The sequence below is a fragment of the Mastigoproctus giganteus genome, chromosome 2, assembly GCF_048544385.1.
Source record: "Mastigoproctus giganteus isolate SK-2022 chromosome 2, ASM4854438v1, whole genome shotgun sequence".
Taxonomy (NCBI): domain Eukaryota; kingdom Metazoa; phylum Arthropoda; class Arachnida; order Uropygi; family Thelyphonidae; genus Mastigoproctus; species Mastigoproctus giganteus.
The window spans coordinates 216,397,452-216,419,392 of record NC_143576.1 but is presented as its reverse complement, the minus strand read 5'-3'; the positions used below and the strand labels follow the sequence as shown (position 1 = coordinate 216,419,392).

Sequence of the window (21,941 nt, the reverse complement as noted above, 5' to 3'; positions counted from 1 at the left end):
AATGTTTACTTCACCTACGACATTCCCCTTCCTGAATAACTCCTCATGTGTGAATGTAGATGCAAAATACTCGTTTAGATTGTTAGCCACCTGAGCTGGATCCTCAACTGTTGAACCATCAACATCCATTGGACCAATCTGATTCATCCCTTTCCTTCTTGAGTTTAAATAGGTAAAGAACTCTTTTCTGTTTTTCTTTGCATCCTTTGCCAAGGATTTCTCATAATCTGCCTTTGCCTGCCTAATCTCCTTTGTGACTTGGTTACAGACCAACTTATATCTATCATAGGCTTCCACGTCACCCATTAATTTGTATGTATCCCATGCATTTTTCTTCTCTGCCATATGTCTCATTAGTTCATCTGACAACCATTTAGGCCTGAACCTTGAACAATATTTCTTGGTTGGTATGTAAAGCCTGGTAGCTTCCAAGATTAGTTCCTTGAATGCTTCCCATTTTGAATTTGCTGTTGGTAACATCATCAGTTGGTCCCACTGTATAGAATTTAAATACTGTCTCAGACCAGCATAGTCTCCTTTACGAAAGCATAGCTCATTTAAAAAACAGCTAATAGCTTTGAAGCATATTAATCTGAACTTAAGAAATAATATTATGTTTAAACAGAGAATCCATTTCTTCGATAATTAAAACTATCATAAATAAAATATTATTTAGATGTCTTAACAGATATCCGGAATTATGAAGCAAGAACTGAATTGAAACTTCATTCAATTCTTGTTCCTATTCATCAATAACTGTAGAAAAAATTAATGAATCTTTTATTAATCATATTAATGAAAATTAATTTCATTAATACGATTAATGATATTATTGATTATTAGTAACAGACATTAAAATTATCCAAAAGCATATTTACAAATATGGAACATCAGGAGCAGCTCTCCCAATAGATGCTTTACCAACATCTCTTGTAATTGGTTACAGTGTTAAAACCGAAAGTATATTGCTCCCAATTTTCAAATCATTTCATGCATTACTAAAAGAGTTATAAACAAAATTCTAGGTTCTGCGGTAAGATCATTACTTCATTAGCATTAGTAGAAGTATATGATGCAAGAAAACAAGCTTATATAGCATCGGCCAAAAAAAAAAAAAAAAAAAAAAATACCCATCCCATTTCACCCATCCATTCATTTCAAATGTTTGTCTAGTTCTGTCTTGAATTTATTTAAGCTATCAACTTCCAATACAGATGGAAGTTTGTTCTAGAAATCAACTACCCACTGGCTAAACGAAAATTTCTGCACATCTATTAGACAACTGTCTTTCCTCAATTTCAGTTTATGCCGCCTGAGGTTTGTAATCTGAGCAAGAGGAAGAATCCCATCAGCATTGAACCTGCTCAAACCATTTAAGGCCTTGTCCACCTCAATCAGATCGCCTCGCAGGTGCCTAGTCTCCAAGAAGCTGCAATTTGCATTATGCCTGTCTTCACTGTCTTCATAAGAGCACCCCTTTGTTCCTCTCACTAGTCTTGCTGTTTTTCTCTGTACTCTTTCTAGCAACTCTACATCCTTCAAAAAGAGACTTCCAGACCTGTACACAGTACTCAAGGTGTGGCCTGACCACTGCCTTATAAAAGGGGATGATAACATCCTTATCCCTGCTCGCAAAATTCCTGTATATCATTAATAAGACCCATTACCTACTCTGGCAGCCGTCTGCACTGCTCAGAAAACTTCATATCTGACTGCACAATTACCGCCAGGTCTCCTTCATTCTCCACTATCCTGAAAGTAACACCACCCATTTGGTACATTTCTCTGGGGTTACTGCTACCCATATTCAGTACTTTGTATTTGTTAATGTTAAACTTCAGTTGCCACTTCTCAACCCATCTGCCCAACTTTTACAGACCCTATTGCAGCAGCATACTGTCATTAACAACCCTGCCAACCTTTGAATCATCTGCAAACTTCAACATTAAGCCTGATATAACTTCATGAATATTATTGATAAATACACAAAACAACAACGGGCCCAACACCGAACCCTGGGGGACACCACTAATAACATTAGTCCACAAAGAGCAGTATCCATTGATTACCACTCTCTGTCTTCTTCCACTCAATCATCCTTTTATCCATTGTAGCAACTTGCCCTTAATGCCATACTGCTCCAATTTGTATAGTAGTCTTCCGTGTGCAACAGTATCAAAAGCTTTCCTGAAATCCAAATATATGATATTAAAATTATTTTTTGCAACCTGTTCCTTTGTGACTATGTCGTAGTATCCAATCAAATTGGTTAGACAAGACCTCCCCTTAACAAATTCATGCTGTGTCTGAATTATTACTACTGTCTGTTCATGTTAAGTATTTATCAATGCAGTACTGTCAGCTCTATGAAACTACTGGGCGAGCAAAATGATGCAAGGAAGCAAATTTATACAAAGAAAACACTAACCACTTCATTTGTCCATTCTTCCTAATAATTTGTCCAATCCTCCTTTAAATTTATTCAAACTCCCCCCCCCCCCCCAAATGGAAGTTCATTCCAACAGTCTCAACACAATTACTCACTGGTTGAAAGCAAATTTTTACATAACTATTTCAAGTTATTTCATGCAACCATCCTTCAATTTAAATTTATGCAACCTTGTGCATGTTACCTGAGAAGGTTTGTGTGTAGTACTGAATGTACAGCCAAACCATTGCTTTATACAAGGGAGTAAACACCTTTGTCCTTGCAAAATTTCTGCACACCACTGACAGAACCCACTGAGCTGTCCTAGCTGTCTATTTGCTGGTTTGCAGTTTATATTTTTATTGTAAAAGTGCACATAGGGTGTTTCAAAATTGCACAGAACAAATCTGGGAGCATATTCTACAGCTATAAAAAAAAAAAAAAGTTCTTATAAGCAATTTCTCAAAAAGTCTTTCATTTTTGAAATGCAAAACATTAATCATAATTATTACAAAGCACAAAAATAAACTGAAGTAAACATCTAAGAGAAAAATATCCAAAGCAGCTATTCGGAGTGACCTCCATTCTGTTCAACATGGCATTCAGTGTGGCAAATGTATAATTTCCTGGCATCTCTTATCATTCAGGACTATTCTTAATGGTTTAAACAGCTTCCAAAATGTGATTTCTTAGTTCATCTTGCATAGTGTGGGTAGAATAAATCATGGATTTCATGTGATCTCTGCACAGGGCTGTTCCAACCAATCCGTATTTAAAGACAGAAGAATCACAGGAAAAGTGGTTCTGTACTTACATTTCAATAAGTTAATTTTCAGGAAATACCTCCCCTTAACAAATCCATGCTGTGTCTGAATTACTGTTAAGTATTTATCAATGCAGTACTGTCAGCTTTATGAAACTACTGGGCGAGCAAAATGATGCAAGGAAGCAAATTTATACAAAGAAAACACTAACCACTTCATTTGTCCATTCTTCCTAATAATTTGTCCAATCCTCCTTTAAATTTATTCAAACTCTCCCCCCCCCAAATGGAAGTTCATTCCAACAGTCTCAACACAATTACTCACTGGTTGAAAGCAAATTTTGTTCCATAACATAAACAGAAGGAATAAGTTAGAAAGAATTAGTTTTCTTTGAGTATACAGTAAACCCCCGCTATTCGCAGTATCTGTATTCGCGGTTTCGCGATCGCCGATTTAACATAAAATGAAACCTAAAAAAAATGTGAATATTTTCCGCCATAAAAAACATGGGCGTGACTAAAATTATCTTTCCCAGTCAAAACAGCGCTCAGTGGGTGGGGGGGAGAGGGGTGACAAAATCGCCAGCGTGGATGTTTCTTGCTAATCCTTGTTCAGTATGTGTTATGTGTGTGTTTGTCATGGAAGGTTTCGTCGTTTGCTTTTAATTTATATGTTTATAAATTGAATAAATTTATAAATTGATATGCTTACAAAAATGATAAAATCTACCGTTTTGCAGTGTAAAACCGATTTTTTCGAGTGTGTTAACGGAAGAAAGTGACTTTATTGTGGACAAGTTCTTTCTAACCCGTACAAAAATATGGCTACGAATAACAAGAGAAATGTGAAAATATCAAAGGTGATGACATTAGCGAATAAAATTGAGTTATTAGACAAAATTTCTAATGGTGAAAGTGTCTCCTCAGTGGCAAAACATTATAAAATCAATGAGTCAACGGTACGATCAATCAAGAAATCGGAAGAAAAAATCCGCCGTAGTGTCTGTGAAAATGCGCTAATTGTTTCAAAAATTTGCTCTGTAACTCGTGATGTTAAATTAGAAAATATGGAAAAGGCTTTAAATCTGTGGATAGAAGACCAAACTCAAAATAAAATTCCGTTAAGTTCACTCATCATTCGCGAAAAGGCAAAACTCCTTTATCAACACTTTAGCGAAACTGGTGATAGCACTGGCGGGATGTTTTTTTTGCTAGCAAGCAAAGGCGCTGGTTTGAAAGATTTGTTTGAAATTTCTAATAAATGTTACATTTAATGTTAAATTGTTTCTTATTTTCATTTCGATGCCATATGCTTGCATTTCACTATGTACATAGTCATATTATGAAGGTACATATAATACATACATAGACAAAATTTTAGACTAGGTTTTCTTATATATTTCTTACTTTGGAATGGAACGCCTTTATTACTATGGGAGCCATAACTCAGTATTCGCGACATTTCTCAGGAACGTAACCCCCGCGAATAGCGGGGGTTTACTGTATACAGTTGAACAGTGAAAGAGAGGGTAGAATAACATGGAAATAATTATAGAAAAAGCAATGAAGAAGAAACCAAACATCCTGATTGGTTGAGTTTTAGGTGCATCAGCAATTTAAGCCAAATTAAATGGGGGGGGGGGAATCCATGATTCACACCTTTTTCATGACTAAAAAGTGCCTGTCCAATTCTGGTTTGAACTTTATCAAATATCCTACCTCAATCACTGGAGCAAGCAATTCATTCCAATAGTCCACGTTCTTCCCAAAGGTAAACCAAGGTAAAGAAACAGAAGATTGGATCTCCATGGGATCCAGTCTTCCGTTACTCTCCAAAATTCTGCATTTATGCCACTTGGTTTTCCTCTTTTGCTGGGAAAACATACCTCCCTTGTTAATTTTACTGATTTCCTTCATGGCTTTATACATCTCTAGGCCCCCTCCCCAAGATGTCTAATTACAAACTTTGTTGCGCTCACTTTCTAAGCCATTCTTCACATGGGCATCAATCAGCACCACTCTCCGAAGGACTCCACTTGCTACTCAGGTTCACCCAGCGGTATGTCCATTTAAGACTATTCTCTGTTTCCTATCATCAGCCAGCACTCGTTCCAAAGAAGGATCTTGCCATTAATCTTAATTTGTTCCAGTTTATGTAATAGCCTTTCATGGGGAACTGTATCAAAAGCATTACTGGGGTTAAGGTAAATAATGTCAAAGTTGTTTCTTACATCCAACTGTTTTATGACGTCACCATAGTAATTAACTAGATTCGTCAGGCAAGACTCCCCCTTCATGAAACCATTGTCATCCATTAATGATACCAATCCTATCAACATTATACTGTATTGAATCCATAATCAGAAATTCTAGTAGTTTTCCTCATATCTTTTCTCTGAGATGGATAATCACTTAATTTGCAGCAGTCTGACTCCTTGTCAATGATCCCTCACAGTAACTATTCAACTCACCTGCCACTTCTGCTAGCCTTTTCATAACTTTTTCAATTTAATTCAGTGATCTTTTTTGCATTTATAAAAAGAACTATGTCTCCATTTTTAGCTCTCTTTGCTATTGGCTTATCAATTCAATTAAATGTTTAACCTTTCCTCCACTTGGACATCTTTCTTTTGCAAAACTGCACTGGAATAAATGTACAAGTATGTCTTCCAAAATAAATTCTTTGAATACTGCCCATAATGAATTTGTATCCAACAGCTTATCATCTCTCCAGTTAACAGAGCCCAGGAAATAGCTCAAATCATTACATTCCCCTTTCTTGAAATTGAAACAAGTCTACCAATAACTGCCAGATTTCTATTTTAGCTATTTTTAAAGAAATTTTGGATAGCTCAATAAATTTTTCTATAAGAGCTAAATATAAATTTCATGAAACTCTGTCAACCGGGAGTCTGTATTACATGCAGATAAGTGGAGGAACGTGAAGACAACAGGCTTCACACATATGCAAATGCACCTAAAAAATGCAGCCTCACTAACTAAATTCCACAGAGTAGTTGAATTAGTGAGATTTTAAAACGTGCATTTATTTTTTTCATGTAAACATTTGCCTATTACACACACACACACACACACATGTATATTATGACATTTTAGGCAGCAACAATGTGATCAATACATTTGGGAAAACATTTAATCTGCAGTTATTGTACCATTTTTAAAGAAGTCATCAGTCACAAGATAGCAGGAAAAGGGATGAAATAAGATGAACTGCAGCAGTAATATTTGATTCATTGTATTAAAATAATAAATAAAAATAAATTATCAAAAGAGAAAACACAGCTTTCAACTTTAAAGACAAATTAAGATGTGAAAACAAAATATCACACAAAGAAACTTCATAAACAATATAATATGCAAAAGTATACTAAGATTTACTTCACTAATACTAACCTTTACATATTCAGCATCCTGTGACTCTCGGAACGCTTGCCTTCTTTGGGTTGTGGGACTAGATATACCACCAGCACTGTCTAGATTTTGGATAACAGGCAGTTTATCTGGATTTTCTTTAAGCTGTTGAACAATCTCTTGAATTAACTCGATAAATGGCTCAGCATGCTGTTCTGCTAGCAGGTTAGTAATAACCTAAATAAATTTTTGATTTTCTTTTAGAAATATACTCTACAAGAAAATTTAATTGAAGTTTAATAGGGCAATATATTATTTTAAATTTGTTCTTGAACTAAAATTGAAAAATTGAAATAAAAATTCACATTTTTATTTCAATACTGGACTATGCTATGATTTAGCAAAGATTAAAATATAAATCATTTGGAGATTGGGGTGGGGGGCAGAAAAAAAATCACAAAAATAATGGATTTTGAATTACAGTCAGACCTCTCTTTAACGAACTTCCATATGGCAAACTTTTTTGATTTCCCACTGGTCTTTACATTGAAAATAGTTTCTGTATAATGAAGAAAATTTCCATACAATGAACTGATTTCGAGAGACCTGGGTACGTATTGTTTGCACCTCTGGCCTTTAGGAAATTAAGCTGATGCTGTAGAAAGCACGAATTAAGAGCTAAATGGAGATTAAGAATTAATCCCTTTAGCTTTTAAGACCTAAAGGGATTAATTCCACAAATTAAGAGCTAAAACATTCTACAATTTAATGGTTCCTGTAAAACCCTGTAGAAGGAAACTGGCCAACCACGCTGTGGAATAGAAAAAGATGGAAGGATTTGAGAAAGGTCTTTGCCCCCAGCAGTGGGTCAGCAATGGTTAAAAAGAAGAAGTAAAACCTATACAACCTATACACTACTGTACCAAGAAGTCGCGCCAGTAAACTGCTATGTGCCAATAGATATTGGCAAAGATTAAGGCATATTCCCAACGCAGACACTGGCTCTAATCAACCTGTTTTCTCTGTTAAAAAAAAAGGGGGGGGGGGAGAAATTGCTTTAAAATTTGGTATTCCTGCCAGTGGTGTGTTAACCATTCTAAAAAACTGCGTTTTGATTTTCAACGTGTTTGAAGAAATGGGAACCAGTTGAAAGCGTGCGAAATTATGCCTTTGTGAAGATGTAGATGTAGTTTTCAAGTGGATGAAGTTGATTTGAGACCAAAACATGCTGATATCAGGATCATTAATAAAAGTAAAGGCTATGGAGTACACATCTTTTCTGGGGCATAAAACATTCCAAACCAGTTATGGTTGACTGGACAAATTTAAAGAGTGCCATGGCTTACTTTAAAAATATTTCTGATGAAAGTGGAGTTGCAATTGAAGATGACTATACCCATTGGAAAGAAACAGTTTTGAAAAATATTATGGAGAACTACAAGCCCAAAGAAATATTCAATGCTGATGAAACATGTCTATTTTTTAAATGTTTGCTGAACAAGACACTGACTCTTGAAGGTTATAAATGTTTATTTAGGTGGTAAAAATAGTAAGGCAAGAATTACAGTCTTGGTTGGTGAAAATATGGCTGGTAATGAAAAACTGAAGCTTTTGGTAACAGGCAAAAGTAAATAACCCCGATGTTTAAAAGGCATAGAGTCCTTAGAGTTGGATGATAACTAAAACAAAAAATCTTGGATGACAAGTGAAATTTTTGAACAGTGTATTTTAAATTTCGATAGAAGAAAAATAACGATAGAAAACAGAAAAAACACACTGATTGTCGACAACTGCCCGACAACCTTCACTCGGTAATTTTCAAACTTACGAGTGTGAAGCTTGTTTTCTTCCCTCTGAATACCTTGTCTAAACAGTAGCCAATGGACCAAGGATTTGAAAATGCACTACCAAAGGCGCATACTGAAAAAAATTATACTGAGAATAAAAACCAACCAACCTATAGATGCTGTTATAGATTTGCGGATGTGTATATCAGAGTTGGCGAAATTGTACAATAAAGATGTGATGGAAACAACAATTAAGAATTGTTTCGCAGAAGCAGATTTTGCTAAAACGCTAATTAACAGCAATGAGAGGGATGAACTACTACAAGACATTGAGTAATCTTGGGAAGAATTCCAAGCGAGGTTTAATTAGTGGAGAAATTGTTCTTGATGAATTTTTAGGAGTTGATAATGATGTCATAGTAGCTGAATATCCGGTGACTCCAATATTTTGGAGAGTACTCAAAGAACTAGTGACAATATCGATGATGAGTTGATGAAAATGAGGGAATATTAAACCTTCCAAACAAGAAGTGTTGGCAGCATTTCAAACTTTGTATCAAGACCTTCAGTGGGAAGGAAATAAAACAGAAAATATATTTGAGTGTTTAAACAAATGTGAACATTTTTATGAACAATGTACAACAAAAAAAAAATAACCAAGTATTTTACGAAATAATTAAGTTTAATGATATACTGTGCATATCATGTAAGTAGTCGTTTCTTAATATGTATGTATTAATAAATTAATTATTTTAAAATGTTAGAATTGGATCTTTCAGAAAAGAATTTCAAAGGAATATATTAAAACATGGCAGAGAGAGGTAAACACCTACACACTGAGTCGTCAGCTGCTTTTCTTTTTACAGCAACCCCAAAAGTTTACTGGAACCTATAATACTGTAATATCAATGTATTGGTTGAGAAGACAGATAATAATTGTTGAAAATGGAGTGCGATTTCTGTGGTCTGTAATTTTAAAGAAATATATAAAAAGGAAAAGTGTTCTAAAGAACAAAAGTAGAAGGAGTAAAAGGAGAAAAGAACCAAGAATGAATCTCAAGCTGGACCATGAATGTGGACCTGCTAATATAGATGAATATGATTCGGAATGAAAAGAGTTTGTAAGTGGCGGATCATTAATTAACCTGACTGCTCCTTTTGGACAAAATCTGAACCTCTTTAATTCTCAGACACTTCTCTCCTTTTGGAGAGTCTGAGAGTTAAAGTGCTTCATAAAGAACCTGGATCCATAATATTGGATCCTTAACTACAACACCTTTGGATCTTAATATGAAAAGTTACCAAGCCCTACGAGAGCCCACACACTTGAAGCCCCTCCTCCTCCTTTTGATAATCTTCAGGTGTTCAATCTTTGGACAATTCCAAGAAGCTTAATGCATTTTTTTAGGTGTGACTTCCATTCCTGGACACATTCCAGGTGGTCTTACAACTTTCTTATATAGTGAAATTAAAAATCTCCCTATAAGCAACTCTGATAAATCAATGACAGGACATTATGTCTCTCTCCTTGATGCCTGTCTGATCAGACAGCTTTGTTTGCCTGATACAAATCACATTCTTCCAAATCATTCTTTTTTTAATTTAACCCATCAGATTTAAGTTATTTTCCAAGTGTAAAACCTTTTATCTGCACCCTATCCAAGTTATCCTGAAATGAGTGGTACTTGGCACTAGTCATTAATAATTCACCTGATCTTCTACTTACCTGCAAATTTTGGAAAGAAACTTTTCAATTTACAAACACATTTTCCTTTTTATATTATTCTCTTATGCCCAACTGTCTCATTCCTTCTACATTTCAAGGAAAAAAAGTGGCTTAAAAATGTAACTATTACATTAACCACGTAATATTTCATTACTCCAGGCATACTTTGAATGTTATGATCACAAATAGTCACTTGAGTTAAAATATTCAAAAATTTTCAATTTCATACTTGTATCTTTACAGAAGTCACCCACAAGTGAGCCATTTAAAGATTTACTATGTTCTTAAAGTTTATCCCTTTGAGAGTACATATGTTGATAATGTTTTTCATATATGAGATCTGAGAATATGTAATCAGATCTACGTTTCCTGTGTATTTTCCTGTTTCATGTGTACATTTTAGAGAAAATGTATGCAGATCTACATTTCATTTGTGGACTCTGGGAAGCACACAGCATACATCTATGTTTTGAAGGTTGTTTCAAAGAAAATGTCCATTAATGTCTAATGTCCAAAATGTCTACATTTTTCTAGTATATGCTGCTATCTCTTATCTGTTTCCAATTAATTGGAGACAAAGTTTATAATAGATGCCAGAATAGAAATGGCATTCAAAATTGGAGGAGAAGGTTGCACCTATTGATCTCGGTTGTCTGATTTGGACTTACAAAATCTGAAATTGGAAAGGAAAACCAAATCAATTATAGATGTATAAGATACTGTTGAATCAAAAAAGCGGCAACATGATATATTTGAATTTTTTTTTTTTTTTAATTCTGATTTGACTTTTTTAAACAATTTCATTCTAGTGTTGGACAATAAAGTCAAAATAAGAACATACTTATATTTTAAAGCATTTATGTGTAACAAAGTTCCCATTTTTGCAAAATTTAAAAATTCCACAAGGGAGGGGGGGGGGATCACTACACTACCAAAAATTCATGGCAAGGGACTCACTCATTCATGTGAGGCAACCTCACTGCTGAAAAGGTTAAACAATTACTTGGCTAAAACATTTGTGGCTTGCAGAAAACCATTTTAAAGAACTTAAATATAGCAAGACTTGCATATTACTCCCACTTACCAAATTGTTTGCTATTTCTTCAGGAACCATATCAGTGATATCAAATTTGAATGTGACAGTTTTTCCTTTTGTGGATTCCAGCTGACATTCTACAATAGAACCACTCTCAACACTCAGTACTGTAAGTCTTGGGTGGTAACGATCTTGAGTTTTCCTTCTTTTGCCAGTCCGTTTACGTTCCATTTTTCCACTCTTATCTCGTGACGATTCACATAAAACATCACTATGCTCGCTAGCTGAGTCCACATAGATAGTACTATGGAAAGAGAGGAGAAAATTTCTTAAACAAATATGCAATCGTATCTGTATAAAGAAGAGAATTTTCATGTATACCTCCAAAGATATATTGAATAGATGGAGCAAGAAAGGCTTGTTTGATTAAACAAATGCATAATCACAAACAATATATTAGGGAGAGACATTATTGTGTTCATCTCATATAGAGGCTGGTCCAAACACAATATCTGCACAATTGTAAAAGGTCCCACTGTACAAAAATTCTGATAAATAGAAATATACAAAGTTTATTCATATTAATACATTCAGATTCTATATGCTACCATAACTGGCCATTACACCTCAACCAATTTCCTTGAAGAAATGTATTTATTTGAATAAATAAACAGACAAGAGCTAGCCTATAAAGTGGTATCATAAAACAGTCAAAGTTGGTCAACACTATTCACACCCAAAGAGTTCCTGACACATTGCTGGCATTTACCATGAATGTAAAAGATGTAAGCCTGAAATAATCTCAGATGTTGATAAAATTTATAAATAAAAAGCAATAAACTTCATTTTCATTAGAATATAATAAATAAATAAATAAATAAATTTTCTATTTATACTCCGGGACGACCAAACGGTCAGAGGAGTTCACAATTACAAGAAACAGCACCGTATTCAGCAGTCATGGGTTTGAACCCTGGTCACTCAAGGCACGTGTACTTATGCACCCACGCGCCTGACCACTAGGCTACGGCAGACTAGTCCTAGAATATTACATTCCACTTACCTATTTCCATTTTGGTAATATACAATTGCACAATTATACACATTAGCACAATTGGTCTTTGAAGTTCTCAGAGATTGGGGTGGAGATGCATATGCTGAAAAGGTATTGTTAATCCAAAATTTCCTTCAAGTAAATGCTCAAAAATCAAAATTAATATATATTTCTGCAGGAGGAAAATTTTTGTCTAGAATGTTATATGGATTAAGTATAAAATGTCATTTTCATATAGTTGAGAATATTATATTTTCCAAAAAGTGGCTGTTTTGGAGCATTATTTGAAGTATTAGACCATGACTATAAGGTATATATATAGTAAGTGCCAGTTATACTGATCACTGGTTATTAGAATCAGCCACTTTATAGAATCAAATTTCAAAGAACTAATTCAAATCAATAAATTGCACTACACTTTCATCATCTATTAGAATCACATCTTTGGTTATAAGAATCAATTCTGAACACCTCTTTGATGTATTTTTCTAAAGCACATTTCTGGAGGTAACAACCGTAAAACAAAAACAATTTGCAATTTCTAGTTTACTGGGTTTTTCAGTTAGTGCAATCTATTATAAATGGCTAGAAAACTCGATCTTATTGCATTTGCGATAATACCGATAGAATGAAATTATAGGGGTTTTTCCCCTTCCTGAAACTTTCAATCATAAAAACATATGGTATTGCAAATAAATTTTCAGAATAAATTTTAATGAATAAATGCTTGCAACTTCACAATGGTGCGATTGTTAATAATCCTGGGTATAACCTCCATGCACAAGCACACTGTGGGTGACCACTCACGTGTGAACCAACATAAGGTCAAGGTGTGGCACCCAAACCACATGGAGGAATGCCGCCCCTCTGTGTTATCAGGCAATACTAGGCGGTAGATGACGCTCATCAACCGGTGCAATACCACCACTTTGCTTATTGCAGGCGTGAAGTGGTGGAACCCATGTTTAGTCTCCAGAGCTAAGTTCCCATCAACCCTTCCTCATCTCTTTCATCATGCAGTATGACTGATGACTTTTGAGGTTGATAGCCTCCATGCACAAGCACACTGTGGGTGACCACCCAGATGTGAACCAACGTAAGCAGGTGTCGAGGTGTGGCACCCACACCACATGGAGGAATGCCACCCCTCCGTGTTACCAGGCAATACTAAGTGGTAGATGACTCTCATCAACCGGTGCAATACCACCACTTTGCTTATTGAAGATTTGAAGTGGTGGAACCAATGTTAGTCTCCAGAGCTAAGTTCTGGACAACCCTTCCCCATCTCTTCCATCATTCAGTATGACTGATGACTTTTGAGGTTATGATGAACATCATGGCGAGATCCAATCTTCCTTACATTTTGAGGGTACAGCTCTAAAACGGTGTTCGCAGCAGCCGCTAGTTAGTACACAGGACCGAACCTACTGGAAACTCTTTAGGAGGCTTCCGGATCAGCTAATGTATAATCTTGCTACCTCTACTCTGACAGATAGTGACTGGAGGGAGTCTGAGTAGTGTGTATGCAGGGGATATTATCGAGGCCATGTAATGTCGAGGATCGGGGTATGTTCTTACCATGTGTATGCCATATGCAAAAATTTCATTACTTCATACAGTAGCCGACCGGGCTAGCCGGGTGGGTAAAGTGCTTGCCTGGCAACCCAAAGGTCACGGGTTTGATTCCCGCCTCGGGCTTGGATCAAAGTACTGCAAAAACCTTGGGAGGTGCATTATGGCCACAGAAGCCTATGCGCCAACAACTACCAAAAAAAAAAAAAAAAAAAACTTCATACAGCATGCCCCCCCCAACTTTTTCTTACTATTGAATACACCACGAATTGTCAAACTAATAAAGTAAGCTTATCTGCAAAAAGATCTAACCCTCCCAAACACTTCCTAGTTCATTTCACAAATATACGTGGTCTCAATTCTAATCTTGACAATGTCCATTTCCACTTGCAGTCTGCCAAACTCCATCTACTTTTTCTGATAGAATCTCAGTTATTGGTTGATTCAAATACTGCTCATCGCGGTTGCCCAAATTATTCGCCTGTCGCCTCAAAGGTGGTACTTGTGCATACGTCCATTCCGATATTCCCTGTCGGAGACTTGGTGATTTGGAATCTCCTCTTTTCGATTTCTCTAGCTTAAAATCTCTCTACCTCATTGTGTCTGTTTGTTTGAAGGCTTTACGGCACAAGGGCAGCAAGGCTATAATGCGGGTTTGGGTTTTATTGGCGCATCAGCAACTGAGGCTATAATGCGCCAAATACCGGTCGGCTATAATGCACCTACCTCCTTGTTTCATATTCATCTGTTGTCTCTACCATTCTCCCAACTCCACTAATCACTTGGAGCTCTTTCACTTCCTCTCTTTGCAACTTGACTTTCTCCAGTCCAACTTTCCTAAAAGTGAGGTAATTTTCCTTGCTAAGGCCATATTGCTCCGGGAAAATGCGGTGGTCATTCCCTGACCTTTCCGCATCCTCTGTATTTGGTGGTGATGGGCTCGAACCCCGGTGTAATCAAGAATCGTGTGTTATGCACTGCTGCTCCTTCCCACCTGGCTATGGTAGCGCCGTAATTTTCCTTGGAGATTTTAATGTTCACAACTCCAGCTGGCTTCCGTTTACTATTCACACAGACCCAGGTGGTCGAGATGCTGAGGCTTTTGCAATTACTAATGACCTTGCACAGATTATTCATTTACCTACAACAATACCGGACAATCCTAACCAACATGCTTGATATTTTTCTCACAAACAACCCTTTTAAGTACACAGTCAAAGTGAGTGGATCTTTAGGCATCTCAGATCACAACTTGGTGATTGTCTCTTCTCCAATGGAGCCTTTATCTCATGGCTATTTCCAATCTCGAATTGTTTGGCATTACAAGAATGCAAAATGGGATGACCTGTGAGATTTCTTTTCCTTGGTCGGATTACTGTTTCAAAACTCCTGATGTCAACGTTTTCTCAGATCATGTCAGTGAAATTATTCTTGTAGGAATGGAATCCTTTATTCCACACTCCACTTTAAACTCTAATCCTTTATCTAAACCTTGGTTTTCCAATAAATGTGCTAAGGCTGTTCAATAGAAGAACGTTGCATATCGTAATTGGCTTGTTTCCAATTCTTCAGTTTCATTTTCTGCCCACACCAAAGCTCGCAACAGTTGTAAAGCAGTTATTAACCAGTCCAAACTAGAGTTTGAACAGGCTAAGAGTAGAAAACTTGCTTCTTGCCCTAATGGTAGCCAAGCATTTGGGTCTCTTGCCAAAGCTATAGGCCGCAACTTTTATCCATCTCTGCTCCCAGCTTTGTCAAAAGCAGATGGTTCTGGTAACTTCAGCCAAGGAAAAAGCTGACCTGCTAGCGTCCCATTTTTCTTCCACCTCATGTATTAATGATTTTGGTAAAACACTTCCCACTGTTCCTAACGCGCTCCATCCATTCAATGCCTCCTGTGGTCCTCCATCAAAAAGATGTCAGAAAGACTTTGACGAATCTTGGTGCTAAGAAAGCTCCACGTCTTGATAGTATTTCTCCACCTGTTCTCAAAACCTGTGCTCCTGAACTTACTCATGTTCTTTGCTGTCTTTTTTCACTTTCTTATTCCAAAGGTGTTTTTCCTTTTGCTTGGAAATTTGCTCACATCGAGCCAGTTCTTAAAAAGGGTAACAAATCCCTCCCATCCAATTATTGTCCCATTGCAATTACTTCTACTCTTTCTAAAGTAATGGAGAAATCAATTAACCGCCAACTCTTAAACTACCTAGAAACCTTCTGTCTGATCAATGATCAACAGTATGGATTCTGCCAGTTTCAATCCACTGGTGATATTCTGGCTTATGTTACCCATTTATGGACAAATTCAATGGAAAAGTTCGGTGAAACACAAGCTGATCTCAAAGAATTTTGATCATGATTGGCATAAAGACCTTCTAAACAAGCTTCCATCTTATGGTTTGCCAACTGTTTTTTTTGTTTTTGGTTATCCAGTTTTCTCTACGATCACTCATTAAGGATGATGGTAGATGGCTCTCTGTCTTCTAACTTCTCCACTAATGCTGGTGTCCCCCAAGGTTCAGTTCTTTCCCCCAACTCTTTTCCTTTTGCATATTTTATAGGTGGTAGATGACTCTCATCAACCGGTGCAATACCACCACTTTGCTTATTGGCGGCTTAAAGTGGTGAAACCCATGTTTAGTCTCTAGAGCAAAGTTTCCGGCATTCCCCCCATACTTCTCTTTCAACCCATGCATGGTACTAAGTACTATAGGTTTTGACACCTTTCGTGTTTGGGGTTTCCATAAAAAAAAAAAAAAAAAAAAAAATTAATGACCTTCTTCTATTGACTGGAAATCCTATTCATAGTTTTGCCGATGATAGCACATTGCATTCCACTGTCCATTTTTAGAAACCTTCCCTGCTCAATCAGCTTCAACTTCTTGAATATCCACTATCAATTCCTTAAATGCCGATCTCCAGTGCAGCAAAGACAACTTAACTGATTTCAATCCTTCTAAAACTGTTTTGTCTTATATCTTGCAAAAGGGATTCTTCTGCTCCTATGCTTATCTTTGGTGACACTCCAATTTCTAGGCAAAATGATATATCCCTTTTGGGGATTACACTGACTTCTAATCTCTCTTGGCACAGGCACATTACAAATATTGCTTCCTCTGCATCTAAAAAACTTGGTTTTCTCTTTCGCTCTTGGCATTACTTTTCTTCCAAACAGCTGTTCATTCTGTACAAATCGCAAATCCGTCCTATCATGGAATATTGTTTCCACATCTGGAGCGGTGCTCCCAAAACCTCTCTCAGGCTTCTAGATTCCATTCAGAAGAGGGCAGTTAGGTTAATTAATCACTCCTCTCTAACAGAGTCTGTCCACTCACTCTCTCATATTCGTACTGTTTCTGCTGAATGCCTTTTCTACAGATACTTCCATGGACACTGTTTTTCTGAATTGGCTTCTATAATTTCCGTTCTCTCTTTCAAAACAGTCCAAACACGTGCCGCCACCAGCCAACATCCATTTACTCACAGAACCAACTTTTCATCTTCCTCGTTTATTCGTTCAACTGCCATTTTCTGGAACAACCTTCCTTCATGCGTATTTCCTGAAAATTACAGTCTACAGAAGTTCAAGTCTAATGTCAACTAATATCTTCTTTCGTCTTCTCAACCTCCAACCCAAGCACGGTACTAAGTACTATAGGTTCTAATACCTCTTGTGTTTGTGGTTTCATAAAAAAATAAATAAATATATAAATAAATAAAAAAAAAAATTTTCTTGGTACTACACCCTTACAATGCTCTCCTATAGCTGAATCATACTTGTTGGCTTCTTCTGGGCAATTTTAGATGACATTATGTACCAGCAATTTTCAGTAGGGTTCAAATGTGGACTGTTGCCGCACCAGTCCAACACTTAATGCCAGCATTTCTGAGGTTTGACTGCACCTTAAAGGAGTAAAACGAGGGAAAACATTGGTGTAAGCATGTTTTAACCTTGTAAGACAAGAAGACAAACACATTAATAAATCTAAATAGCATAAAACTTACCAATTTTGCTGTGTGGCAAGGTGCTGAGTCCTGTTTAAAAATGCAGTTTTGGACATCTGTGTGGTGATTCCTAATGACGGGTTTCAGGCACTCCTCCAAGATGGCAGTGTAGGTTTCTGCATTTATTGTTCCATTAATAAACTTAATTCGTTCCACCCCTTTGCTTGGTATGCATCCCCAGACCATCTGACCGCTATCAATTCAGTCAGTGTTATGCAGTCAGGATGTATGTCTCTGATTTTCGTCTTCTGACATATTGCTTCTCTTCCGAACCATGCAAGATGAATTTCGATTTGTCAGAAAAGATGGTGTCCCATTACTCTTTTGTCCTCGAAACATGCATTTTAGCGCAAGCAAGTTGTTTCTTCCTCATTTGTTGGGTCAACCAAGGCTTTTTGGGCCAATAGGTATGCAGACCACATTCCAAAAGTGTCTTTGGATAGTTTGTGCACTTGTTTCAACACCAGCAGCCATCTCAAAATCCAGGCGAAACAGCTATGCCTATGTAATCATGGCATAGCTGTTTCAAATATCGATCTTAGGAAGGTGTAGTCACTCTCTTAAGGCCCGGTCCAGGTCTTCACATCACCGGTTTCACGTTTTAATTTCAGCACCCAGGACCCAGGATACTGTTGACTGGTGGCATCCTATTTTATCCTCCTTCCTGGGACAGAGCAACAGCTACACTATTTTCCCTCTTGGTGTCAACTGAACATATGGAGCCATGCTTACACCTCCACAAAACAGGATACTAATGAGCGTGTATACCCATCCAACGCCATATTTATAGAAATGGCTTATAGAAAACCTTGCAATTAGTGTCTGATGCAATAGAAGCGTTATCTGATGCATTACCTTTGCTTTGCGACAAACAAAATTATTGTAATCAAACAATATCGTATACATTTCACTACAAATGTTACTTTTTTTTAAGATGATGCAGTTTTTTTGTCCGCCACTGCACCTTCTGGCCATTGCTAATACACACTCACGCACGTATAATAAAATAACAAAATTGGAAAATGGTATTTTAAAAGTATTATGGGAAGAAATTTTTGCAAGTTCAAATCAATGCAGTCAGTTAAAAGTTGCAAACATCAAGATAGGATTAAATTCCATTCAATGATATACATTAATAGCACTGTTGAAACAGTTTCTCACTGTCAAAAATAAAACACAGTAGTTAAAATATCAAATATAGCTTCAGTTTATATACCGCATTAAGAAAACTAAGTTTGTTACTAAGTGTGCATAAATCTCATAAATCTCATCTTACAAAAGTGCTTCACCGTGAGTTACTGAAAAGTGTGTTGAAATTATTTAAAACATATGTCATCCCTCATATGTCACACAGTTTTGGCTTCATTTAAAATCTCATTAGGAAGAAGTCTTATTATGAGTGAATGACCTTATGACCTAGTAATGAGAAATATTTACAAAACATGAGATGTTTCATAGTGCAGAAGTTTTAGAAGCTCAATGAATTTAGAGAGGGGTCTCAATCCACAACAGCTATAAAACATTTTTGTATACTGAAAGGACAGAATTCATGGGATACCTGGTCCTTGGGCATCACGCTGTCACCCCTCTTGCTAGTAGACGAACCGACTGCTCGGCAGGTATATAGGTACACTACATTCATGTAGACGGTAATTCGATGTCAGTATAGATAAATGTCATGAGTTAACCAACTTCGAGAGAGGGATGATAGTGGGTGCCCGATGCATGGGTCACTCTACTGCAGAGGTGGTACAGAAATTGCACTATCCCCATTCGACAGTATCAAGAGTGTATCGGGAATACGCCATTTCTCGAATAACATCTCATTGTGAACAGCGCTGTGGACAGAGAAAGGTGCCAGAAACATCTCCACCAAGACCATCAGGCGATCATTAGCCGCAATTAGTTATGGGAGCTGCTGACTGACCCACCAGAGTCCCATTGCTAACACCATGACACAGGACTCTATGCCTCAACTGGGCGAAAGAACATTGGCACTGGATCTTGGATGATTGAAGATGGGTCTATGGTCTGATGAGTCTTGTTTCCAGTTATTTCAAGTGGACAGGAGGGTGCATATCTGGCGGGAACTGCACAAAGCTATGTACCTGTCATGTCAACAAGGTATTAAATTGGCACACATTGGGACCTCTGGTACGTCTAGTCTCTGAATGGTCCAGGTTATGTGTCCATCCTTGCAGACCATCTGCATCCCTTCATGATCATCGTGCACCCACAGGGTAATGCACTCTTCCAGCAGGACACTACACCTCCCCACAAATCTGTGGTGACTAGAACATGGTTCGAAGAGTATTCCACAGATTTTACCACCATGGAATGGCTTCCCCGTTCACTGGACATGAACCCTGTGGAGCATCTTTGGGATGCTGTGGAAAGGTCCATTTGAGCTTTGAACCCTCCACCCAGGAATGGGCAGAATTATGGACAGGACAGCAGTGCAGTGGGCATGGATGGAATGCTTGTTTGAGTCCACTTGTGAACTCTGTCTCACAATGTGACTGCCCTTATTCGGATGAAAGGTGGGCCTACCCATTACTAGGTAGGTATCCCATGATTTCTGTCCACTCGGTGTACATATAACAGATATGTACACCGAGTAGACAGAAATTGGTGTACATATAACAGATATCAAATATTTCATATATGAAAATGAAGAAAAAAACCCCGTAAAGTTCATTTTTAAATCAAGCATAATATGACAATAAGAATAGTACTAAAAAAAATAAGTAATATTGAAATTTGCACTGCAGTAATTTAGGCAAAATTTATAAAAAAGTAGAAAAAATTTCAATATAAATACAATTAATATATTAAATGTCTAATTAAGTAATTAAATATTCTGTGCAAAGAAAGTGATATTACAAATCAATAACCTCTATGACATTAAGGATTATAACAAAGTATTATTAATACTAGTATTAGGTTCAGAAAATTTATTAAATAATTTTTTTTTTTCTTTGTGCAGGTTGAACTAGTGCAAGTTTTTGTGATATATGACATTTCTATTACTGATTATAAATAACAGAGATGTTTTGGTTTATTATTATGTAAGCACAAAATTACCAAAAAATATTTGTGTTATATTTTGATATATACTGTTTAAGACAAATATTTTGATTTATTAGCATATAATAATAATCATATTATATGCTAATAATAATTATATGCTATATGCAGAGTAACGAAATTACTAGAATCACAGAATGGCAATCACAGAATTCCAATCATCTCAATGTTTCCTCATTATGCAAACAGTGCATAATGAGGAAATTTCCCAAGTCTTTGGTAATTATGGACCGGCTTGAATCCTTATTCAGATTTAACTCACTTGCTAGCATTTTCAGTGTTATTTGTCAGTCATATGCTAGTAAACTGTGCACTTTGTCCACTAATTCGGGACCGCAGGTTGTTTTCAGTTATATACTTAGAGAATCGTATGCTATATTCTCTGTGGCCTAATTAAAATGCTTAAACTACCGACATTCAAGTGTTGGCATTTGAGGTGACCCGACAAGCTTCGACAGGGCTCTTCAGTTTAGTGGATGGGATTACGGTTGATTATTGCTTTTAAATATTTGATTTATTTAGTATATTGTTAGTTTATTTTGTTATAGGTTTTCCTATAACAGTTTGATTTTTATAATATTATAGATATCATTTTTTAAAGTTAATTTTCATTGATATTTAGCTAATTTTATAATGGTAATTACGAGATCTGCCTTAAACACGTCACAGGGTATCGTGACTCACACGGAAATAGCCGATGGCGATTTACGTGTAAGTCATGATTAATCCGTTGCGGAACCTGTGGAATGTTTTCCAAGGTCGGCCTGGTGACTGATCATAGTTCACCTGGGGATTCTTTTCTTTGTGATCGATGTAAGGCGTGCACTGATCTTAAATTAAAATTTGATGCACTGATGGAACAATTTGAGTCACTGAAAAAACAGGTGCTTGCCCTCGAGAATAATGCATCTGGGAGCTCGTCAGGGACTCAAGACTCCAGCAATCTACCAAGTGATGCACTCCCGATTCGGACCTCAAAACAGAAAAACCAAGTGCAAACTACTCTGGTTCAAAAGGACTTTGTTTTATTAAGAGACTATTGTCAGGGAAATGGGGAATATTTTTTGTAATAAGGAACCAGGGTATGTCTGCTGGGAGCAACTATTAATGA

General features: G+C 36.7%; 1 protein-coding gene across 1 annotated transcript in view; it reads right to left on the bottom strand.

Annotated features, from left to right (window-relative positions):
- LOC150090085 (uncharacterized) overlaps window positions 1-21,941 on the bottom strand; it is a 460,543-nt gene that overhangs the window by 140,246 nt on the left and 298,356 nt on the right. The window contains exons 12-13 of the mRNA XM_090389755.1: window positions 11,161-11,416; window positions 6,606-6,800 (exon numbers count right to left, since the gene is read on the bottom strand). Of these exons, the coding sequence (XP_090245881.1) occupies window positions 6,606-6,800; window positions 11,161-11,416 (451 nt within the window). The remainder of the gene's footprint in view (window positions 1-6,605; window positions 6,801-11,160; window positions 11,417-21,941) is intronic.